The sequence below is a fragment of the Ambystoma mexicanum genome, chromosome 2q (genome assembly GCF_040938575.1).
Source record: "Ambystoma mexicanum isolate Mex_15411 chromosome 2q, UKY_AmexF1_1, whole genome shotgun sequence".
NCBI classification, from domain to species: Eukaryota; Metazoa; Chordata; class Amphibia; order Caudata; family Ambystomatidae; genus Ambystoma; species Ambystoma mexicanum.
This window is the reverse complement of record NC_090924.1, coordinates 482,199,972-482,225,905: the sequence shown is the minus strand read 5'-3', so window position 1 is coordinate 482,225,905 and position 25,934 is coordinate 482,199,972. Positions and strand designations below refer to the sequence as shown.

Sequence of the window (25,934 nt, the reverse complement as noted above, 5' to 3'; positions counted from 1 at the left end):
ATCGATAATTTAGATTTGCTCTTGGCGTGGTCTCTACGGATCGACTTAAGGACACCATTCTCCTTCGACAGTGCTATCCCTCTGATATAAACCTTGAAGGACTCCCATAGAGTGGCCTGCAATGTTACCGAGCCTGTGTTTGTCTCAAAGAACTCCTCAATAGATACCTCGAGCTCAGAACAAAACTCCGGGTCCAGAAGGGAGAGAGGCTTCAACCTCCAACGTCGAGTACGGCTGGGATCCGCCCCCAATCTATGGTGACGGTCACAGGAGAGTGGTCAGACAGGGTTCTGGGAAGGATCATTAGCTGTATGACATTCTTAACCAATTCGTTGATCACCCATCTGTCAGTACGGGAATAGGAATCGTGGACTGAAGAGTAGAAAGAATAGACACGGGAATCCGGGTAGAAGAACCTCCATGCATCAACCATGGCGAGACGGGGTAGGGATGATAGTGCAGCATAGGCTGCTCTGGACAGTTGACGGGGCCTGGACCCAGATCTGTCGAGGGCTATATCAAAATTTGTGTTGGAATCACCCCCCCAGAGGATGGGGACAAGGGGGAAGCCATCGAGAAGGGAAGTGACCTGTACATAGAAATCTGGGTCATCTACATTAGGGCAAGGGAAGAGGACCCAAGGTTGGAGTCCTCCCGTCCCCTGCACACTCTTGGACTACGCAACAAGGGCATAGATTCTTCAGGATATAGTTAGCAATATTCGTTTTTAAGCACTCTTTAGAGAATTGATTCTACAAAATTTATAACATCAAACAGAGGAACAATGGTTTTTGTATTTTAGGTGTTCAGGGATGAAGTGAGCACCTATTTATTTATACATAAAAATGTAGTGAAGACAGGAGAAATTGCATAACAACATTATAATGTCAACATAATCAAAAGTTGATGGAAATTCCACTCTCAATGGCTTGACGCATTTCGAGGTGATACCTCTTCTTCAGAAGCCTCTGTGGATCTACTGTCTAGTCAAAATGCATTTAGGGAAAACAATCAACAGAAGGTATAATTGTAAGTTCGTCAACCAAATAAACAACAAGCAGCATTACTTCATTCAAATTAAGTATCTACATGTAGTGTGTTAAACAGTGCAAACATTCAATTTAGTTTGACCAGAGTAACTATCTGGCCATGTTTTTTAAAATTCAAAACACTGTCTAGTATAATCCCGTGCACCTCTGTGAAAAAAAACCTTCTTTGGTGTGTAGTTTGTATTTACCATGCTTAACAGTAAACCTACACTGGTTGAATATGCCCTTAAAATCGAATATGTTTCATTTGTTGAATTGAATTTTAGAAGCCTCCATTATAGCTTCCATTTTTAGATTACTATTGATATTCTATTTGGTTGGATTCCCATTAGAGGTGCAGTATACAAGTTGTGACGTAGAGCAGGTAATTTTCCAGGGGGGCCAGCGGCTGTGCGCCCGTATATGTGAGGCTTGTGGCTGCCGGTGCAGCCTGTGGAGGTTCAGCCTGCCCCAGGTGGCGTGGAAGGCGCAGTCGGAGGACCTCGGGTGTAGATGACGTAGAGGCTAAAAGTGGTGGTGCCCAGTGGCCGTTATGGGAACAGTAATCCAGATGTGGTTATCCCGGTGAATCTGTAGGAGGGGTGGGGAAGAGCACCATCCGTCCCTGTATACCACTGATGAAATGGGCAGACCGTGGCCCAGAACCAGCAATGTAGGACGCACCAGGCCCCGGGAGTCCCCAGGCCAGGAAACCCCCCAGAGTAGAGATGTGGGTGGCTGGCGTCAGTCACACGAAAGCAGTCCAATCAACGGAGCAGGGGGACACCTGAGTCGACTGTGTCGGGCGGAGTAACCAACATCCAACGCATGCCTCGTATGAACCAGAGTCGGGCACCGTCAGGGCTCGGGGCGACCCAGGGGGGGAGTGAAACAGCAGCCCCCTTCCATGCACCACATACCTTATTGGGCCCAGGGCCCCGCGGTGTGCGTCGGCGGGGGAGCGCGGCACCAGGTGTACAGGGGTGCGCCGCGGCTCAACCCCTTCTCCGGAGTCTCCTTGAGGGGGGTGGGGGGAGGGCCTCCAACAGTCAGCCCCCCGGCGAACATGACCACGGTCCAGGAAGGGCCGCGGCAGCGCCGAGGGCGCCCTCCCAGGTGGCGTCGGATGGCGCCGTGGCCGCAGCCGTATGTGCCACCCCCCATCGGCGGGGAGCGGTCAAAGGAAGAATGCAGGATCAGGGCTCCGGGGGAGGCCTCTTCAAGCGGCGAGCCTCAGCAGGGGTGGGTGGGGATCCTCGCCGTCGGGATTCGGGCCAGATGAAGCCCGGAGCATCAGTGATCAGGTCGTGCCCTTCAAAGTCGATTGGAGATGCGAGAAGGTGCCAAAAAAGGATCCTGCGACCTGCCTGCCGCGGAGAGTGGCTTTCAAGCGGCCATCTTGTTCGGCGCTCAACAGCGCCCCCAGGGGTGGACCTGTGTTGACGAGACTTTCATAGATCGGACTTGTCTTGAAACCTCATCAGCAGAAAAAAGGGGAAAGGCAGAGAAGGAGAGAGGAGGGGTGGCTGCAGAAGGGCCAGAGGATGGGCAGGGAATAGAGGGGGGGAGGTGATGGGAGGAGAGTGAGGACAAGATGTCCTGAGTTTTTGAAATGAAGTGAGAGGGCAGTGCCGTACAGACGGCCTGGGAGGGGACAGGAGAGGTAGAGACTGCAGCAGGGTTGGCCAGCTCCTTGCAGATTTTAAAGAGTTCAGCCGAATTGTTAGATGCCGCAGTGATGCGGGCTTGGATAAGGGCTCTCTTCTTCGTGAGAACGGAGAGCCGGTATTGCCTTTGGAGCAGGCGACAGGCCAGTTTGTCAGAGGATGAACATGAAGCACGCCATTTCCTCTCTGCCACCCTGCACAAGCGTTTAAGGGTGACGAGATCCGAGTCATACCAGGAGTTACATTTGGCTTTGGGCTTCATTGGGGCCGATACCCGTGGTCTCCGGCACCAGCCACATATATTTCCATGACACCATGTTGAATGCTTTCTGGGCATCGAGTGCGACGACGATAGCATTGGCGTCCTGGTCAATTCTGGCCATAACATTGAGAAGCCGCCTGATGTTTTGGGAGGTAGACCTCCCTGGCACAAACCCCGATTGGTCCTCGTGTACCAAGTGTGTCATGATAGGGAGGAAGCGGTTGGCGATCACCTTGGCAAAGATTTCTGTATCAATGTTCATTAAAGACGGGGGTCTATAAGAACCGCACTCATCCCTAGGCTTGCCTGGCTTGTGCAGCACCATGATGATACCTTCATGCAGTGAGGGGGGGCGGGCGGCCCGGCGGAGTGATTCCTCCCAGACCTCCAAGAGTCGGGCAGCCAGGATGGCAACATGTTCCTGGTAAAACTCGGGTGTGAGCCCGTCCGGCCCAGGAGCTCTGCCCTTGGGTAGATTGGAGATTACCTCCACCACCTCTTCAAGCGAGATCGGTGAGTCGAGTTGATCCCTGGTGGCCTCGTAGATAAGCATCATGGGGATCTGGGCAAGGATGTCCCTCATGTGTTGCTCACTATATTCTGGGGGCGCGGTATAGAGGTTCGTGTAAAACTCATGAAGATTTCTAGAATCTGCTGGTCTGACCATTAAGGCATTCCCCCCCGTATCCCTGATGGAATGAATTTGAGTGTGGACCTGTTCCACACTAGTTAACCTCGCAAGTGTTTTCCCGGGTCTATCTCCCTCCCCATATCTGCGCGCTGCCAGGGGTTGGCTAAAATAGCGCACCTCTCTGGTGGCATGCGAATCAAAGATCCCGAGCTCCTTGTTGATTTGTGCTAGCTTGGCGGGGTAGGATGCCGTGGCGCATTCTCGTTGTAGGTCATGGAGCCTGGCCTCAGAGCAAGTAAGATCGTTTCTAATGGTTTTCAGGACACCCGCCTCCCTGGAGATAGACATCCCCCTGATATAAACTTTAAATGCGTCCCACCTGACGCTGGCTGTGGTGGACTGTAGGGAATTGCATTCGAAGTAGGTGGTGATGTCGGACAGAATATCAGCTTTAAATACTATATCTAGGAGGGCCGCGGATTTGAATCGCCAGGTACTGCAAGTGGGAACCGGCAATCCAAGCTCAACCGACAGAGTAACAGGTGCATGGTCGAATATTGTACGTGTCAGTATTTGGGCCTCCTGGACCCTACATACCAGCCCATTGGAAACCAGAAAGAGGACAATTCTGGATGAGCTATCGTGTTACCTGGAAGCTGTGGCTGAGCAGTCAGACTTCCCTCAAGAAGAGTTAGGCAGTATGCAAAGTATACTCAATAGGCACTCAGATACAATAATACAAGCAAACACTGACCAGAGCTTTGGTATCAAAGTATATAATTATTTATTTAAAAACACACGGTTGAAACACTCCAGCACTCTTATTGTAAAATATGTAAACCCAGTTACTATTATGATATATACACCCCTTTTTCCCTATTAGATAAATCACAGTAAAACACCACTTATTTTCATACAGAGGTGAGCGCTTAACTAGATTGCATTCTAATAAGTTTGTGAGAAAGGGAGGGAAAAAGACAGAATATGAAGAGGTACACCACTCTATGATTCAGGAACACTGTTAGCAAGGCAGAGAGCAAAAAGTCACTGGTGAGCCAAAGTCCAAAGGCTGGGCCCACTCTTAGAGGGAGCAGAGCACAAATGCACCCAAGATCACACAGTTACACTAGGCTTAGAAAGTCTTGCAGAGGGTTCAAAAAGAGTTTAGAGAGGCTTAGAAAAGTTTAGCCAAGGTGTCCCAGGCTAACCCAGGTTCGAAAGCCGGGGGCTAAATCTACCCCGTACAGTCGGTAGCAAGGGAAGCCAAGCGGGACACGGTACCTTAAGTGGGAAGGATCCTCCAGCGGTGGCAGTTGTTCCTAGTAGTGGGTGCAAGTTGCGTCGTCGTCCAGGGGAAGAGAAGATCTCGACTTGGAGGAAAGATGAAGGTCGTTGCACTACCAGGGAAGAAACCAGCCGCTGAGTTTTCCGGTTAAAGGTGGTACCTTGGTTTCGCGGTCGTGGTAAAACGTGGTATTCCGGTTGCTGGGGTGCTTGGCACAGGCAAGGCGGCCACGAGGTACGTCGGGAAAGCGAAAAGACAGTGAAACTGGTTATCCCCACCAGTCAAAGGAAGAAGACTCTCCGGCGGGAGATCTCCTCTGTCGTTGGGAAAAGTGGTGAGGCAGTCCAGCAGGGCTCCACCGGTGGTGGTGTCGTGGCAGGTCGGCTCAGCTTCTCCCTCGTCGGATTCTTAGGTCCTGTGGTGACTTCTGAAGTTCCAGTCCCCAAAGCCCTGCTTTTATGCAGCAAACCCCCATTTACTCAGCCTAGCTGTCACTCAAACATGCTAGGGCCAATCAGGATGGAGTGCGACATGAGTTGCCTAGGCAACTCAGTCCAGGGTGCCTAAATTCCCCTCTACCCCTCCTAAGTACCCCAGACACAGTGGCACCACTTTGGAGGGCTTCTGTGGAGAAGGCCGCCAAAAAGTGGAACAAAGGGCTCGACTTGGGTTGGAGTCACAGAAGAGAACACAAACGCCATTTTAGAATCAAGTTTTTGCAAAAAATACCAACCGGAGAATTAATATTAATTAAATAAACCGGCGGTATGTTCGAGGCTACTGTAAATAATTAAATAAAGATAGTAGCCTAAAACAATGGGAAATCCCATAGGAAAATATTCGCGGTTGAATATAAAAAGTAGTATCCACTGCCACCAGCCAAAACTCGATCAGGGGGGACGGAGACGTGCCCCCTCGACTAACAGACCCTGGGCAATCAAATTGCCCCAGCCAGTACGTCCACAATATGATGGTTTGTACTGGTTCTGTTCAGAATTTAAGACTAGTAAAGTCAATGGTGACTTTACATGCCCTGGGAGACAGTAGTCAGTCCCAGGGTATGGAGTCTATACTGGGGGGTCACTAAGACACCCCTGTGTCATTGCACTGAGGGTGCTGTGTAACACATATCACAAAAACACATGAAGCCCTATGGAGTAAAAGACCCCATAGCCCATTAAACACTTCTAGATTCAAAGAAACACACTCAAATCATGTCCAAGAGTGAGGGTAAAAGAGTCTCACTCTTGGCAGGAGAAAAAAATAAACCCCAAAAATCCAGCAAAGCTGCTGGGGGACTCACTAGGTTAGGAACTTCAGCCTAAACAGAGAATTCTCCCTAGCAGCCAACAATCAAGAACCCTGCAAAATTAGCTGTTGCAACCTCAGTGGGGTGTGCTGTTGCCGTGCGGACACCAGGGAAAGGACGGGATTGGTAAGTACCAGTGCGGTACATGTATCAGCGGATAACATAGATGGAAAGTAAGAAAAAAGAAAACGGCTGTAATATGAGATTTAGAAACGCTGCAACATGGGACGGGAGTTAACGTGGCCAACCAACCACAAGCAATTGCGAGCCAGGGGCCTTGCCCCCCCCCCCAGCGCGCCAGAAACAGCAGCCCGTAGAGCAACAACCCGATGGACGGGCCCTGGGAGCACCCAAATGACCACTCAGGAGTTGCACACCTGGCAATATGCAAGCGGATTCCCCTTAGGAATGCCGATATGGCCCGTGGTGCCATCAGCATGATTTTTTAGAATTTTCATCGGTGGTCCAATACGGATAGTCAGACTGTAGAAAGAAAACCCTTGGTCAGGCCTAACAGAGAAGACCGGGGTGGGCCCATGGCGGGCTAGTCACAATTTACCAAATCATCAACATACTTAGTGGCTACTAAGGAAGGTCAGGGTGATTGTAATGTGAACTAACAAATTTAAGTGCCACAAGTGAGATAGAACATCGTTATGAACAAGTGTATATAGGAGGCAATATAATATCAAATACACTATAGATTGCGAGCTCAGAATCTCGGTACAGACCTGCAGCTTGACCCACTTGAAATAATATCAATGCAGTGTACGGGGGGGAGCAGCAACTCTATGCCTGCCGCACATGCCGAAATTAAGGGAACATGGAACATAGGAAGACTGAGATCAGGGAAATGATATCACACTCATTGCACGTAGGTTCACCAGCCCCGACATTAGGCAGTATCCGCCCACTTCCGCCTCGTCACTCTAATAGGGACCGTGGAAAAGCAAAGTGACTCCCGAAGCGTGGGCACTAACGGGAAGCATGACAGTCAACAAATACAATATCGGATGGGCTGCGACATGTGGAGCACAGGCATTGCAGAGGCGGAGGGGCCTGGCTCAATCGTTGTCCATGAGGTCATCAGCTGGGTTATGGACAGGTATCTGTGTTTCGATGAACTTCACAGCCTCATCAGGAACGGTGAAGAAGTACAGTTTCTGTCTGAACGTAAATTTAAACCGGGCGGGAAACAGCATAGCGTATGGGATGCTACGCTCCCTCAGCAGTTTCTTTACGCCCAGGAACTGGCGCCGCTCCTGTTTTACTCCTGCAGAGAATTCTGGGAAGATCCTGATGACCTGAGAGCCAAGGCGAAGATCGCCCTTCTCGCGAGACAGACGAAGAACGAAATTCCTGTCTCGATAGTTGAGGATTCTGGCAATGACCGGTTTGGGAAAGTCGGCAGGTTTCGGGCTCGGTGAGCGCGTTCAACCGTGAAGAAGGGGGACAGATAGCTCTTTAATCAGGTTTTCCACTGCCAGCTCCATGCATCCTTTGAGGGCATTTTCAGGAACCCCGATGATGCGAACATTGTTACGGCGCGACCTAGACTCCAAATCGTCACATTTTGCCTTGACTGTCTTCATGTCGCGAGAGAGTGATGCAACGGTGTCCTGGAGCATGTGTACATCATCCTCATTTGTGCCAATTCTGGATTCTGCGTCAGTGATCCTGGCGCCAGCTTGATCAAGTTGAGATTTAAGCGATGCAACATTGGCATTAATGTCATCTAGTTTCTCATGGAAAGAAGCAACGTTTTTGGCCATGGGTTCCATCATAGTAGCGAGATCGGGAGTAGGCGTGCCCGGACGAGTGTCAGCGTCCTCCTGATTGGCAGATGCGTGGTTCAGTTCCGGCCGCGGTGCCGCCTTGGCAAATTTGTCCATGGCTCCCACCTTGCTGCTACCACGGGCTCTATTCGACATTGCTATCTGGTCGGTGACTCACCCCTGGGAAAGCATATAAAGTTTATAGAATCAATGTACAGTGCTGTGGGCGTTATTGGCCACCGGTAGGAGTTAGGTGCCGCACCAGCAGGGCAGAGAGTTGGAGATTCAGGTGCCACAAGGTGAAGCCCAGTCGACTGCAGTATATCGGTGTGGTACGGATAGGGGGATGTGTTGAGGATGCCATACTCAACTGTTTGAATACGTGTGGACCAGCTGCAATGACTTGACGAGGTTGGGCACCGGAGGTCGTAGACCACTGAGAAGATATTTGTTAGTTCTGATGAGTAAGTGGGGCCACGGAGGAACCGGCGCCACAAGGCAATGTGAGCCCGCGCAGCGCCGACGAGGCGGTCAGAGGGACCATTTCTCTCTACAATGGTACAGCAGGAAAGGTTATGTAGCCCTCACCAGGCCTCAGCGCAACACATCATGACAGCCTGGGCATCAGCTGGTTGGTCCCACAAGCGAAGCACTAGTAATATGAAGATGTGGGTAATCCACCACCATAAAGTGTTGGTTCTTGCTGTTCTGGTGGATGGTGTCATGACCCTTGCCCCTGGCCCTCACTGGCAAGTCAGCCTTCCAGTTAGGGCCAGGACAAAGGCCTTAAAACCTTATCCAAGACTCTCTTGGAGTCAGTCCTGGCGCCTTTGGCGCCAGGCTCATAACCATCATGAAGACCAACATTAGAATGGTACTATTTACTTGGGACTATTTAACTTGGGGGGGTTGGGGGGTTCAGCCAACATGGAGGCACACATAGCTCAGTTACAAGAAACTCCATTTGAATTGTGATCCAGATTTCCTGTTCCTTCCCCCTCCCCACCATTCACCCTGTCTCTCCCGTTTCTTCTGCCCTCCCACCCCATCCATGTCCCCGTCCCGTGGGCCCGGTCCCCAACTTCTGGTGCCTCTCACCCCTCCCTACCCCTCCCCCTCCCTGCTCCCATAGTACTCCCCCCCTCCTCACCCAGGCTTTGTCGCCCTTGCTGATAACAATATGGAGCATCTCTCCGTGCTCCGGTCATCCAGTTAGCTTACTTAATAATCCACCACCCCCAGAGCCTATTTGCCATTTTGCGCTTCTAGGCTGTCCTTTATCCCTCTGCTGACTTGTCCCCCCGCACCTCCTGTCTCTTCCCCCCCACTTGTGGGTGATGGCCTTGCAAAGTAGGTCTCCTCCTGCATCCTAGTCCTGCCGTTGTTTATTCCCATGGTCTGGGCCTCATTCGGCTCTCATGCTGGGGAAGGGGATCCCCCGGACTACTCCTGAGCTTCCCCCAGCTGCAAGAGGTTGATCCCCCTCCTGGGTTGTCGCGATGCGCTCTTGCACCACCTCCGATTCGAATACCAGACCAAAGGGGAACGTCCATTTGTATCGGATGCCTTTGTGGGCCAACTCGCTCACCACTGAGCCCATATGCCGCCTTTTTAGTCGTGTGCTACCTTCCAAATCCTTGTAAAGAAAGATTGTAGAGTCCTGATATTGCACCAGTTCCTTTGCCCTTGCCGCTCTTAGGACTGCCTCCTTCTGCTCAAATCAAGAGAAGGCCGCCAGAACATCCCTCAGCCATCCTCCTGTGGCCCCCTGCGCTCTTCCCGTCCTATGGATTGTGTCCAGTTCAATTTCTGTCACGTTCCCCAGAATGTTCGCAAAGATGGTTCTGATCTCTCCCCTCAGGTCTCTGTCTACAATAGATTCGGTAGTTTTTTGTATCCATATGTTAATCCTCCTCGACCTGTTCTCCATGTCCCCCATCTGGACTTCAAAGTAGCGCGTAGCCACATTGAGGTGCTATTATTTCCTCACCTTGTGCTGTGGTGTTCTTGCCCACCTTCTGCAGGCCCCTTTTGAGGTGGTCCGTCCTTCCCCCAGCTGGCCAAATTCCTGTCTAATTTCTGACAAGGCCGTGTTGAGGTCCTTTCTCATCAGTTGGAATTGTTCCTGGAAAGTCTTTTTGAGGGATGTTTGGAGGTTCATGAGGTCGTCATAGAGGTCCAACCAGGAGAAGGACTCCACCCCGTGGGCCCCATCTGGTCCTTGTGTGCTTCCATGTCCCTGTTCAGTTTCCGGGGTCCTCTTGCTTCACTCGGTGTAGCCCACAGGGTGGGAATAGTCTCCCGCCGCCGGGGCCTGCTTCGTGGCTTTCACTTTGACCTTCAACATCCATTCCTATCTTCACAGCCCAAGCCTCACGAGGTCCTCTCTCGTGACCACTCAGTACACTCTCTGAGGAGTCGCTGACCGGTCCGCTAACATCCTTCCCTCTGCCGCTGCCCGCTCTCTGCTCTTCCTCCCTCTTCTCCTGGAGTCTGCCCGGAAGCCCCCCCTCTCCCTGCTCGCCTTGACCGGTGTAACTTTGCTTCTTCCTCCGCACAATTTGTACCTGTATTCCTTTCCTGTTCAGCCAGTGTCAAGACTGTGACTGAGCCCCACAGGGTTCGGTTTCCAGTCCTCCTCTCTTGCCCTCCCCGTCAGCCCAGTTCCTTTCCTGTCACTAGCGGTACCAGATGGACTGCCACCGCACCAGTCCAGGTTCAGCTATCCTCTTCCTTCCATCAGCCCGGGGGCCTCCTACCATTCTCCAGGGCCCCACTGGGTTCTCTGCGTGCTGCCGGGTGAGTGCCTTGTGCTGCGGTGCTCTGAAGCTGTGAATTTGGGGGCCCAAACAGACGGTTTTCAGTCTCTCCTCTGGTCCCCCTTTACCTTGTCGCCCTTTCTGCTGTCTGCATCCTGGGTCGGCTTCTTCTGCCGCCTCAGTGCCTGGAACGTGTCTTCCTCTCTCTCAGCTCCAACACGCAAGGGGTTGTCCCCCTTGGTGTCGGCAATACTGCTGGTAGTTGGCATCTGCTTCCTGCTCTTGGCCAGGCCTCGTGCTCCTCCCCGCCAGCCCGGCCCCCTGTGGCGTGTCGTTTGCCTGGATCCTGCTTGGGTGCTTTCGGGCAGGCTATGCCAGCCTACTGAAGTTGTTAGGTGGCCCGTTGTGCCGGCCTGGCCCCGCCTCTCCTCCTCACCTGCAAGGGCCGTCAGCCTGGCCTGGCTCCGCTCTGCGTTTGCTTCCCCACTGCTGTTGCTCTTCTGCTGGGCCCGGACCACCCTGAAGCCGTGTACAGCCCCTCTCTCTGTGCCCCCTCATGGGTGGGGTGCTCCTCCTCTCTTACTGGAGGGCTGCCCCTGTTGCCCACTCTATTCTTCAGAGGGTAGCCGCTGCAGGGCTTGCGCGCCTGCTCACATCTAAATGCTCTCCCTTCTCTGCTGATGCAGTGGCTGTCCTCAGCTGTTCCTGGCTGCCACTCTTCTCTTGCCGGCAGTCTTATCGCTGTTCCGGGACCACTCGTTGAAGTGTTCCCCGTTCTGCTCCGAGTTGCAGCTCCTGGTTGGGGGGGGTGAGGGGGTTGGTTTATCACAGCTCCGGGGGTGGCGGAAAGCAGTCTGTATGCCCTGGCTCAAGGAGCGGCAGCCGACACGTCTACCTAGTGTCGGCGGCCATCTTGGAATCTTGTATTGAACTCTTTGCTATAAGTGGAGAGACTGAGAGTTGTCATTTCTTTTGAACTGTTGGAAAGTCTAAATGAGAGATATTTGGAGCAAGACGAACCTTCTCACCAAAACTTTGTTGTAACACGTAGTTTTCCTAATCTTGAACTGTTTATACAAATTCCTTCTTTAAGTCTTGGGAAGTGAACATTACCCAGATTACAAGGAGAAACAGTCAAGTTTATGTTGGATATGACTGTGATTTTTATTATATTTGAATTGCCATAGATTCCCCATATATGTTTGTAGTATGTATAAGTATGAAGGACCTATTCCTTTTGTTAGTGTTTCCTTTAGTTTATTTTGATAGGCAGGGAAATCCTCTTCACTGTAGTGTGAGAAACCAGAAGGTGTCTCGCCCACTAGTCCCCGGGAATCTGTCATCCAGGTGGCCAGGACACAGCCATCGCTTTTGGCTCCAGTTCCTGGGGGTGGACCAGTGCGGGAGGATGGTGAGATGCGGTATCCCCTTCCTAGTAACACCTTTACCCCATCCTACCCCGTAGGATATTTAGAAACTCTACAACCCCCCCACCCCCTTCCAACACAAAAACTTTCTCACTGATAGCCCGCTCTAAGGGAAAAAAGACTAGCACCTGAACCGTGTACCTGACATGTCCCAATACTATGGTCAGGCAATTTTCGACATTCACTCACCCACTCACCCAACCAACATTTTGAGACCTGGGAAGGTTTTAACTGGTTGCGGGGTTCGTTCCCCTAAAGTACCGCAATCGACCTATGACCAAAGAACCCCACTGCCTACCGTTGTCTTCACTTACTTTGAACGCACCACAGTTTGTACAACAAATAAAGAACTGTGTGTTTTGTCATTACAAAATTATTATTTTATTATTTCAACATATGCTTTCATCATACAACCACATAAAAAAACATTTCTGCATTACACCCATGACACATACAATACAATTCATAAATTGCAGATATTCATAAGTTGTCAAAGCTTAATACATCCTATAATTTTTTTTTACTTTTGAAGTGGTTGCCTTTCTGAGAGCTTGGGACCTGGGGTGGAGGGCAACGCCTATCCCAGGATAACACAACTAGGATATGATTAATCCTGGAATATATTTGTTTATGTAGTGATGTACTTTTTTTGATTAATGTAATCCTTTTCTCCTTTTTTTTCTTCCTTTTTTCTCCTTCTCTTCTTCTTGGGATTTTTAATGAATATTATGTATGTAATCACTTTCTTTTTTACCCTGTTTTATGTTATAAGTGTTAAAAGTCCTAATGTTTTATTTCTGTATGGCTACTACACTATAAATAAAAAATACAAATTTTGAATCGACCTTTCATATGTAAACTGTGCTGGTCAACTATTAGAAAGCCAAAGAGCATTATTGGCTAACATATTATTGCACACAAATCAGCATTTTTATGTATCCTCAAAAAGCAAAACGAGGTCCTATAACAAATTAATACATTTACTCAAACACATTGTCACAATTCCAATGTTGCGAAAAGGTTGATTACGGGTGCACACCTCAAATTCAATGAAGATTATAATATAATTTGAAAATTGTTTAAGGTTTGTTTTAGGTGCGGGGGAGGAACTGGGGCCATGGCACAAAACCCCAACATTAAAAGACAAAAAAGCAGAGGATTCAGTCTAGGAACCCTCCCGTCCCCTGCACACTTTCAAATGTGTGGACTAGGTCCACTACTAAATTTAGGTATTAATATCAAGAAAGAATATAAACCAGAGGATCCAGTTCTGGAAGATAAAGTGAGAATTTATATCATAAATATATAGTCAATGTGCATACACAAAGAAACATTATAAAGTAAAGAAGCAAAAAGTGCATCAATAGGTCACAGCAAATTTGAAGAAATGGTGGAATCCAATTCAAGTGGCGACGCGTTTTGAGGATACTTTCCTCTTCTTCATAAGGCCAAAACTGAATTCTTAATGCAAAAAGGAAAAAAGGGACATTTGTACAAAATTGTCATTGTTACCTTAACATAGGCTATAATGCATGTGCTGTACATTCAAGTGTCATCAGTTAACATATCTATGTCATTTTTGTATGTCATATATTAGACAAAAGAACATCAATTTAGTTTAACCTGAACTGGGTGGGCACATTGACTCATGATTCAAGGTTAGGTGGTGCTGGTTAAATTTTATAGCGTTAATCTATTTATGTCCACAATGGGGATTCGCTCAAGACGACGATTTGACAGACAAGCAACATGAACACAAGTGACTAGAAGAGTTTCAAGGTGAGTGTGTCTGTCCTAAAGATCCATATAGCCCACAATAAGGGCAGTGAGGGATAGTTATGGAAAAGTCTAATTACCAACAAAGGCAGTGTATTCAAAAATCAAGGTGCAGAAAAGATCGAGAATGGTGATTCAGGTAGTGTGATTAACCTCCGCGGGCAAGATCCTCCAACTGGAGAGCGTTTAATTACTGTAGCGACAGGAGACATAAAAGACAATAGATGGTATGTAAGTAGGAACAAGCTGATGAACAGTAGGAGTAAAACGGCTAGTGCATATCCAAAAGGTATACCAGAAGAATGAATGTAGACAGTGGATTGGTCCCTAATAACGTCAATAGTTGGAGACGGACAGTCTCAGAATCAGGCACTCGCAAGGCAGCGGTGTTTCAGAAGAACAGCCTGTTATAAATGGACTGGTCTGCAAGTACAAAAAATATCAGGGGCGTACCTTAAAAACCTTATATATAAAGTGCAACGATAATCTGAGGTAATAACTCCTGGAAGTCGGTAAATACAATACCTTGTGAATATGTCCTCAAAAAAATTATGTAGCACGAACTGTATAACTGTATAAAGATGATCGGGTCAGGCGGTCCGGTGGCTGTAAATGTGCCGATCAGATTATGTACACATTCGGGCGTTAAGCAGCTAAGTGAGAAAACTCACGATATGCCCATATGCACATATTAAACCCTGCAAGAATGAAACAATAGGTTAACCCTGCTAACGGGTCAGATCTGTGATGGATGTACTATCCGGGGAGGGGATAGTGTAGTACTGCTAGCGCTTCCCTTCATCGAGGGGGACCGATCTGAACAGCAGCTGCTCTGAGGTTAAGCGTCTTTCCTTTGCAACTATGGAGACGGCGCGAGTTCTAAGATGTCTGATAACAGATATGGCGATAGAAAAGGGACTGTAGGAGTCTCATCAGAGTTCGGCCATCTTTGACCGGTCTAGTAACGTTAGAAAGCGGCCATCTTAGAGTGGTCTGTATCGTCATAGACTGATCTAGTGACGATATAAAGTGGCTATTTTAGGAAGGTCTAGAGCGGTATAAAGCAAGATGTTTGCAAACGCAAATGTGATAAAATAGAGAAATAAAAGTATAAAAAGAGAACAAGAGATGGTACGTAGTATGGGTACCAAGATAAAGATCAGATAAAGATATATGAAGTTCTACATAAGATGGAATGAATGACTGAAAATAAGAATAGGATTAGATCGATATATGTCAATGCTGTCAAATCGTCGGGGCGAGGAATTCTCCAACCTCTGTGGGGCTAACAAGAATTTGTTTTGGACAACTCAGAGGGTCATCTATTTGGTGCAAGAAATGCAAAATTTCACCAGCATAGAGATGGATCTTACCAAAAACCCAACACGTTTTGTTCTTAAACAAAATCACACACATTCATCCCGAACTTCTTCCGAGGGTCCAGCTTTGATCAAAGATGGTGTATAACATCATCTCTATTCTTTGTACATCAACTTATCCACAACTTCCATTCAAAGTACTAGAAAAGACAACGGAATACACAGTTATAATTGGTGTTGTTCTCTATATCCAACCTCACTTACAGGATAATTAATAACCCACAAGAGGCTCACAGTGTTCTTATTATTTAATTCGTCACACACGATAAAGTGAAAGTGTCTTCATTGTAGACTCAATTCTAAAAGGGTGAAACACCAAAGTATAGCCGGTCAGCGCCGCTTTGTACTCTAAACAGCGTGTATTACACAACTTCTACCTCCTATGGGCTACTCTCTTCTACACTATTTCGTTAGATACTCTGTCAAGGTCATGAGTAAGTATATTCTATTGTCAATTAAATTTGCAGTTCTCGCGTGCTATTTACTTTTCTTCCTGATGCCTCTATACCGTACTTTTACAATATCGAAATGTACCACACTGGTCCAAACGTCCTGCAACAGTATACATGACGATATTACATAAGTATACACCCTGAATTCGGCTTGTTTGAATTCTTTTACTCTGCATCAGCAGTTACATACCTTATACTCACCTGTGGCATTCTTCTAGATCGCGGTTGTGATTGCCTTCTTCCAATCTGTTAAATAGGCTTTTCGTGTGTATCTCACGGCTGAGTAAACCCAACTTGTCGGGATGGAAGTTTACTCACTGCAACTGAACAAATGTAAAATCAGTCACACACGTGACCCAAGTTTTAACCTATGCGGTTTTCACTCAAAGATCTACTACTATATTGCTACGCTATCCATACGGATGCCTCTGCGACTAGCTTGCCTTAGTATTAGTGCTTATCTAACAGCGATCGTCCAACTTCCTCAGGCATCATTCCTGGGACGCCCATTACATTACTACAAGGTAATGTCTATGTCTTAAAGGGGCAGGTGACCGTACATCATCCTCATATGTTAAAATTACACAGTCATTTACTATAACAATTTAAAGAGACCTCAACCCATATCTAACAGATGTAAGAAAAACAAGTGTACTGCTTCGTTCTCTTTCTACGTAATGTATGCATATTTTGAAACAAAGAGGGGCTTTTTTTTGTCAGCAGTGTCTGGTAAACTGTGTAACAAACTGTGGTATTCGCTATCAGCAATTCACTCACACCTGACTCCCATTACACTTCCCCTCATGGATAAAAGGCAGAGCACGAGAGCACAATCTGAGTGAGGTAAAACACACAAGGACAGCAGTTCGGAGATGGCAGTTTAACGAGAGAAGAAAGACAGTGAAACGGAAAGGGATCGCAAGGAGGGATAAACCCTTGACCTTTTCGACAAGGAACCGTTGCTTTCATTAGTCCTTGAGATTGGAAAGCGGAAGACCGGAAAAACAGGCTGAAGAATCCTGCATTCTGTGTGGAAGATACCCGGGGCCCTCCCGTGTCAATGATCAAGGCGGGGAGAAGAACAACAGCAGATGAGTTGGGGAGACTGATACAAGACCGGTCTGTGTTGAAGCCAAGGTTGCAAGCAGCAACATTGTATGGTGAGCTCTGGAACGAACATTTTTAAAATTAGTGTGATAAGAGACACGAGTGAAGTTAAACTGCTGATGAGTAATTGACAAATGTACCCCTAGCACCAACTTTGACAAGTATGTAACGTAATCCAGTTGTTAAATAGCACACGCCAGGCTAACAGATGTGACAAGCCAGAGTAGCCTAAAATACCTAGTAGAAGTGAACGAGAGACTGAAATTAGAAAAGCCAGGACTGATCAATAATGTTGTTGCAAACCAAGAACATGTTTACAAAAACAGCTACTCCAATGTGGAGATGGACTTTTGTTGAACTGATTAGTACGTTTGCATTGCGGTCTCAAGCAACCTTTTCTGAGAAGAGAGGAAGACTTAAAGGACCCAATTCTGAACTGTACCAGCGCCTGAGAGAGAGAACCACAGACAAATGGGTGGGTTTTCAGAAACCAGCCACCAGAATCCAAATGGAGTGGGAGTAACCCTATTTAGGATAAGTGTATGTTTAGTTTATCTGTGGTAGGGATAGAGCAAAGAATAGAACAGCGTTGGATGGAAGAGAACATTTTTGTGCGATATCCTGATGAGTACCAGTTTGTTGTTTACTTTCAAGTTGTTCATCGTAGCGAAAAGAAGAGGGTTTTAAAATTCCTATCGTTATTTTATTTTTTCTTTATAAAGTATTTTTGTACAACTTTCAGATGTCACAGTTAGAGAGTTTTTGAGTTGTACTAAATTTGCACTATTTCTGCACAGTGTTTTAAAAGGTGGCAGTAGCAACCATTATCATTCTATTTGCAGCTATTTTTGTTTCCTTTATTTTCTATATCACATTTGTCCTCTTGCTTTGGCACCTTGGCGTCATAACTATGATTAAGGCATGGGAACCCGTTCTTCAATAAACCCGTCACCAATTCTCTGACAGGAGCAATAACCTACCTTGAATCCCAAAGGCACATATATTAAACTCTCATTTGCGTCTGTGACTCTCTGCTTTCTTCATCCGAGAAAGTATTGGGGCCTGGAAAGATGTGGTCATGCTTCACCTTGTGCTTCAAGACTTTGTTAAAGAAATCCACCAAGTGATTAATCAACAGAGAAAGCTAGTGCCAAATTGTCTTTTGATTACTCCATCACTCTTGTAGCAAATGGTCTGGCACGCAGACCCAGGTTGTTTCCTTGGATGAGGAAAGTGGGGAGTTTCACTTAAGTGACTGCAATAGCCTAGCTTCTCAGAAGGTACTAACCATATTCCCCCATGGCCTTCCCTCTACACCTCGCTCCCTCAACTTCTAACCACCCAAGTTGCGCCTTGGTACAGGGTTCTATGGGGAGCACTTGAGAGTATGTGAAAGGAAAACCTCACTTGCCACAATGCAGTGCCCTCCCCACAATTTCTCCTGGTAGTCGGCAGATATTGCAATCAACCAGGGCCATGCTTATATTACCCCCTTCCATGAGTGCTAATTCTAACTGTCCACAAAACCACATAAAAATAAAAGTAAATCCATCTGTTCATTGTCGGGGGCAGTACACCTGAATGCCGAGAACTGATTAGAGAGGCAAAAAACAGGACTACGTTTCTCTGAGATGGGGATAATGTGTGCATTTTCTGTAAGGGTCAAGAAGAGGTCATGACAGTGACACACCCTTAGTTTTTTGTGGCTGGGACAAGGATGAGTATGTTAATCCATTAGGTCTGTGTTGTATATAACTAGCTTCTTTATGTCTTTTGCTCCTAGGATCTGGTGATTTGGTGTTACTTGAGAATCCATGCCTGACTGAGTTAATTCTACAGGTACAGAAGTTGGAGGACCCTGATCCCGCTCTCCTCTCATTTACGCTTCGATTGACAGGCATGTTTGCTGCTTCTGAATGTGGGTTCCAGCACTTCTTAGTAAGCACACCCTTTGAAATTTTGAATAAAATGGCACCATAGACCAGAGTCTCCAGGATTGCAAACTGCTTATTAAAAAAGTTGCTTTAAAAGATCAATCTAACGAGACACTTGCAACGCTACAATTCGGTTTACATGAAATTATCCTGAAAGCTGCAAAATGTACATGATTCTGTTGTAGTTAACCTAAAATAGAGCAACCTATAGCTATGTAGTGTCATAGGTCTTTATTGTTGTGTTAACTAGCCGCGGTTTAATGGAAAAGTGTTTAATTAATACCATGAACACCCCAAACGTCACCTGTAGACCCTTCCAGCTTTAGGTCTCAACAGCAACTGTGCCCAGACATTTTCCAATCCCCTCCATTGCATTCCACATTTCATTTATACCCTCGGCATGGCAACTTTCAATTCTGATTGCACCCTTGAACCTCCATCGTAAAATATTCTGCACATTGCAAATAACCTACCGTATTACAGCAGTTTTTCCTTTAGTCTAATTAAAATGTGAACCAGATGGGCATAGTGCAGATGTGTGTACCTTTTTGCAAGTGTTTGGAAGATTTATCTATAGCCCTGTATTGAGGGGTGTAAAAATATCCTTAGGGTAAGGCAGGGTTCTAAGCAAAAGATAGACAAAAAGCACTCTATTGTGAAACAATAGCAGAACAGTCTTGGCTTTGCTCGCTTAGGGAAAGGCCAAAGCTGGTCCCAGTAGATGAACCAATACATTATACTACACAGGTAAACAGAAAATATACACTTTGAGCCTCTAGTGACATTTGTGCAAATATGTAACAATTAAGTACTAGGTTGTGGACACATCAACTAACCGCAGTGTAGACGGGGAAGGGCTGGCAACCTTTGGCCTGACGAGCAAGTACAGTTTAGTGGCTCGCCGTACAGTGGAACAAGAACACAAAGCAGTGGCCCAAAATGCCAGACCATGTAAACACGATACCAATCTCTTCGCAACCCACACATTCTCAAAATAATATATACTGTATATACCATCACCTCATCATGAGACGTGGTACCTCGATCATCGGGAAACCTTTGTTCTATAGCGTGAAAATATGCGCTGACTACATGGGGTAAAAGAGAAGAGGACAATTGGCCCTTTAGCAATGGGTGCAGAAACCTCACTTTGCTCCTTTAGAGACGTTTAACCATTTCAGTTTTCTGGTCCTACAGCCTAAGTGATATGTGTGCATTGTCAGTGTGCAGGAGATATGCTATTGGCTTTAAAGTCAGATGTAATGCAGTCATTTTGAACAGTATCAGGGATCTCCAAAATGTTCTTTGAATTTGGAGGGACAAGTGCAAACCAGAAATCTGTAAATGTAGTGCAACTGGTTAAGTAACTGTTGCTGAGATGTTACATGTTTAGTCCTGCCTATAGATTCTTAACCAACCCCTCTATCTGGGTAGGGGTCAGACTCCCTCGATTGGTTTTCAGTGGAATTTCAGGCCCTGTAATGAAAAGTTGGCACTAGTGGTTTGCGCATTCTCACTTCAATGTCCACTTTCCAGATGATCAGAGACTGATTGCCAGGAGGACAGCTCAAAATGGGAGCCGTTTACCAGTGCCTGAATTACATGCTTAATTGCCAAAGACAACACTTGACCTCACAAAGAGTACTTTCTTTTGATACAGCAGGAGTGCGAGTCCAGATTTCTCTTTACCCTAGTGATGCTTAGAAGAGTGTGCGTCGGAGTGCTTTCGTAGTTTATGCACACTTAAATAAAGCAATTAGTTGCCTTAATAGGTGCAGCAGCACTTGTAAAATATGTCTGGGATAGTCGGTTTGAGATCATCATTTTTGTAGCTTTATACTGCGTAGTGGATCCAGACCAATAGTAAGAGCCCTGTGTTGGAGTGCAGTATGAAAATAATTAGTACTTTACTGACACACATTTGAGAACAAATAAAAATCATAACTTCCTAGCAAAATATTTGTCAATGGTTTAACGTGTTTGTGTGCTATGCCACTATCACCACGGTATACCATCATTTTATAAGCACGTTATCATCCCGTCAAAAAATCAATACTGTGACACCCCTAGTGCATGGTGGGTGTGCGCTCGCCTGAGCTTTTTGAAATTTTGTATTAAATAGAATAATGGTAAACCAACCTGTGGAGCATGTGTAGGGCTAATCCACACACATTTTCCAATGCTCACACCATGACAAATGCATAGACCTGTGACACAGCCTACATGCACAGTCTGCTCTGTCATATTTAGTTGCACTGTTACAGCCCGGAGTGCCCCATGTCATCTCCAGGAAGGGGTAGGGCCAACCTTCACCCTGCCATGGCCAGCCTGTTTAACTAAGTCTCCATGGATCTGCCCTGCTCTTTTGTTATGCCCTGCAGCTAGTGGCAGCTATTAACACACAAACAGAGGGTACTTGAGAAAGGCCCACACATGGCCTGGCTGCAGAGGTTAACAAAGGAGACTGGAAACCCAACAACCCTTCATATGTAACTCTGTCAACCTAAAGCCAGCTCCCACCCTCAGTATCAATGACAAGTGAACTGTCATGTCTGGGGTCTGCTGTTTACAGTAAGCCACCCTGCTAGGGGGACCCCATCCATAATGTACAAGAATGTGGTTGGCGGGAGCCAGAGAGTCTGGTCTTGCCGCAGCTTCAAGGAGACCTGCTCCTTTAATCAGGAACCACAGAGATCCATTAACCAGAGAGACCCTTCGATCAACAGCAGACATGAAGATGGGTGGGACTTAGTATCACAAGGGAGCACAGGTGCTTGGGGATCTTTCTGTTGGGAGAAGGTTTCCACCATTTTAGCTCTGGGGCACACCTTATTCCCGCTTTCACCGCTTTACCTTTCGTGTTGCAAAGCACTCTGGTTATGACCTCAAACACACAGGAGATTGTTGGTAGGGACCCCAGGATTGGTTCATTAAGGTAGGCTTAGCCTACACCAATTGCTGTGTCCCACTTTTGGCAGATCATCTGAAGACTTCACTTGAAGTAACAAAGAAGAACTCAAACTTAGACCCTACCTGAAGGTACAGTCTGCCTTGCATCTTCCACCAGTGAGGGGAGGCCAGGATTTCCAAAGAGGGAAGCAAGATCCCTCCCCTAAGTATCTCCCAGGGAACAGAGGGAGATAAAGAACTCAGAGGACCCTCCAGCCGCTCCAGAACCGGTACCCAGCCAGCACACAACGTGCCCTGCAGCAATCTTTCTGGATAGGAAGTGCTGCAAGGTCTCTGAAGCTAAACCTGAGGACAAGGCAGCTGCCTGCAACACACTCCTCAGCTTTGGGTAATCCGCCTTAAAGGACGACAATGAGCCCATTGAAGAAGCTGGGAGAAGTGCCTCGATGAGCATCTACTGACGCCTGCCTTTTAGGACATTTTCGAGCCAGTTGAGTTCCTTGAACTGCAACCGACTGCAAGCTGACAGTTGTCAAGCCGCAGTCGCCTAAAGACATCAAGACGTCTCGACCAGTGCTTCAGACCCGCCAAACAGCACTGAACGATTCCTGAGCCGCTGTGTAGGCCAGCCTGCAGCTGTTAGTCCAGCTCAATTCGCTGAACCGTCTTGCTGCCTGATATCTGCAGCTGACTCCCGTATTGAACTCTGTCACAGAAGCCTGCAAAGCGCTGTGAAGCCGACTCAACCCTGTCAAGCACCAAGAACATCTACAGCACAAGGTATATTGTAGTTCTTTCCGCCTGGTCCTTCCCAGAGACCCATTCACTTTCTGCTGAATCCACTTACACTTTTGTGGTTATTAACCAAACTGACTACCCTCATGTCAGTATCCAGAGTGCATCCCTGTTCCTTCTTTGAAAATGTCTGTCCTCTGCATTCCTTTGCAGGGTGGTTTGTATTTCGTGTCTGTTGTGATATAAATAAAGTAGATATTTTTGATATGACCTTGACTGGACAGGGCCTTCTATCATTGGGTAATAATTGTATTTTTGCTGTGTGGCAACTAACCAACAATCCACAACCTTTCGGAGATGAGCCTGCCGTTGCCACGTTACCAAAAATTGGACAAGTAGGTTTATCATTTGCTTGTTATGCCAATCTGTTTAGATGCATTCATGTTCATTAGAGGTGTGGGGCTGATTGATGGTTTAGAGACCGATATTCACCCCAGGACCACTGGTACCTCGGAAGTTGATTTGTCACAAAGATCTTCATCTGTGCTTCAAACCATGGACTGACAAGAACAACCAGTCTCAACCCCTACTCAAGGATCTGTGACTTCAGAAGTGTCCCTGGGCCCACCGGTGGATTGACCAGCTCTTTCCTGGGCTACCTCTCTGCGGGTGTCTCCTTTCTGAGCATATCCCTGGAACCTGGAAGATTTACAGCTTATAGAACAAAGCGCCGGCTCCTGCAAATTTATCCTTCTTGCATGAACAAATGGTGTGCTGCGTCTGCTCCTGTGTTCATCCTCTGAAGATCATCCGTTGCCACGAGACCTTGGTGACTCCCGTTGCAACTCCCCTTCAATTCAGTGAGATGGTCTGTCACGCAGGAGTCTTAATTTGTTCTCGTTTGGAACCGATTGCTGTGCACCTCGACCTGCCAAAACTAAATCTCAACGCTGAAAGTGACCTCTGCATCCACCAACCCTCGTCTTTCCTTGACGTGACAAAGCACAGAAGAGTGTGTCCCCAATGGAATCCAGAGCACCAGCAGCAGTGGTCTGTGGAAGAATCAGAGTCAGGTGGGTATGTTTACATACCTGTTCCTTTGCCCCCTGTTCTAAGTAACATAGGAGTAGTCCTGACCCTAAATCGCTCTTTCGTGACTTTGGCCAGTGGCGGCTGTTGGATTTAATTAAGTAGGTTTACTCATAAAGGATACTCTGGTCGGCCGCAGGTATTATTAACGTTACTTTAATCAGCTTCACTGTTCATCAGATCATATCAAGTACATCAAGGAGATGGGGCGGGGGGTGGAATATAGAGAGGAGCCCACTGTCCCCCACCACCCAGGCTACATCTTACAACTGCCTTGCGTGGAATCACCTTCACACTCAACATTCCAGTCACTTTCCTAGCATTCCATTCATGACATCATACCTAAAATTCACACCCCATGCATTCAGGGAAACGGGCACCAGGCAGGAAAGTCATTCACAACATCGGCATGCTCATGGATCCCTTTCTAGGAGTATCCTAAGGGCTGGGATTGATTGATTCTACTTTACTGAACATTACATTTTTGACACTTATAAATCATAGCCACTGGAACTGTCAATCTTTTTATAAATCTATCTATCTGACGAGTATCTACTTTGAAACTGGTGACTTTTGGGGACAGCGCCCCAAATCAACATAGGGTTGGATTTTATAAGAGATAGGGAAGCTGTTTTGATTACCCCACAGTGTCCTTTCTATTTCCAAGGTATCTTAGTACTTACATGTGCTGCACTGGTCATTGAATCAAATGCTATTCTATTTATCGTAATGATGAATGTATTTATCTGTTTTGTAGGGGTTTTTGTGACAATATTTCACTAAAGGTTTTACTTGCTTAGGGTGTATTTTAAAGGCCTAATAAGCTATAGTATATTGATGTCCTTGCCTGCTTAAATAGATTTATTGGTGTTGTTCTCTGTGAACTCATTGTAGTCCTAAACCACTCTCAGACCCTTCCTGAGACTATGCCTTGTCGCTCTGCTACCTTACCTTGATTGGATGTGGCTAACCTCTCAGTGTCTTCTCTGTTCACCATAATAGGGTAACCTTCCCAAACTCTCCAACTAGGGCTGATTTTTGGAAGTCCATTTTAACACTGAGCAACGACAGAGAAGGTTCACAGGCAATACTCTGCATCACAGCATGGTGAACCTGGGCATTTGAAGGTTACTCTGCCGCTCTCTGGACCAACATATTATGTAAAAAATCATGTTAGGGTAACAGTCAGTGGTTTGGTTTATTTCATCTCTATGGTGCATCTTCCTTGATTGCTTGCTCTTTACTCTTCTGCAAACTTCACACACGCCCATTTGAACACAATCCATGTTCTTGCAAAATTCACACTAGATATTGACAATTTAAGTTCACATAATTAATTCCCTTGCTGCTAACGAATAGTTCTAGCAGCAACATTTAATTATGCTCCTGCTGCCTATGAACCATATCAAACACATGCTGCAATGTCAAAAGTTATTGTATCACAATATTATTCTGATAATAAAAATGCTCTACAATAAGTGCTACAGAAAAGTCATACCCACTAGATTATTGTCCTCTCATCCTGCACCCAATCTCCTCCGTTCCGTCCTCCCAGACTGACCCACCTATGCCTAATCCATAAATGTAAGCGCCCTCCTTTGTCTAAGGAAACCACAAGGCCAGGACAACAGCACTGTTGTGCACATGTGAGCCCAGCCATGCACCTTGTACAATAGCTTCAACTGGTCTAGTACAGTTCCTGGCCCTGGGTTGGCCACGTCACATCCTGTGGGAATGATGTAGTGTGATTGACCGATTGAGAGGACAGGTAGCCTAATTACCTGCAATATGTTTCCTGATGTTTTTGAGACATCCCTTTAGTTTAACAGTTGGATTTGGCCTTACAAGCTGGACCCCTGTATCTTGTGCGAGTAGTACAATCAGTCCTATTTTTCCTTTGCATTCTTGAACTTGTAGTCTAAATGATCCCATGTTAAATGAAGCACTAAGTACCAAAATGCCTTAACAATATAATCACTGGATGAGCTCATCCAGGCATGAGCTTGAACAACCTCAGAGCTGTGCGCATCCGTAAGTGTAGGTTTATGCTGCTGTGAAGCCCCCTTCTGTTGTGGAGCAGAGACTGTAAGCAAATTGCTGTGGTACTTTAGCAGGTGCTGTTAATTGGGGATTGCAGGGCCATGCTGCTGACTGACCTCCATTAGTGCTTTGCAAGCAGGGGTATCAGACTTGTGCTGCTTACTTTCCAGCCACAAGCAGCCTTCACACTCATAGCAGTGCCTTCCCCTCAGTACACACCAAAGATCTCCTCAGCTAATGCAAGTTAGTCCAGGGACAGACTTTCTGGTACTACTGTTACTCCACCAGGCTCTGCTCTTCACAGCCCACCTCCTGCTGGACTCCACGTTTGCCCTAAGTTTGTTTTCTAAAGTAGCCTGCTGTTTACAT

General features: G+C 46.8%; 1 protein-coding gene across 3 annotated transcripts in view; it reads left to right on the top strand.

The window, feature by feature from the left end:
• BRAT1 (BRCA1 associated ATM activator 1) overlaps positions 1-25,934 on the top strand; it is a 437,354-nt gene that overhangs the window by 89,778 nt on the left and 321,642 nt on the right. For 2 of the 3 annotated variants that reach the window (XM_069647597.1, XM_069647599.1), the window contains exon 3: positions 18,641-18,795. In XM_069647597.1, coding sequence (XP_069503698.1) covers positions 18,641-18,795 — 155 coding nt within the window. The remainder of the gene's footprint in view (positions 1-18,640; positions 18,796-25,934) is intronic. The other variant, XM_069647598.1, reaches the window with a different exon arrangement.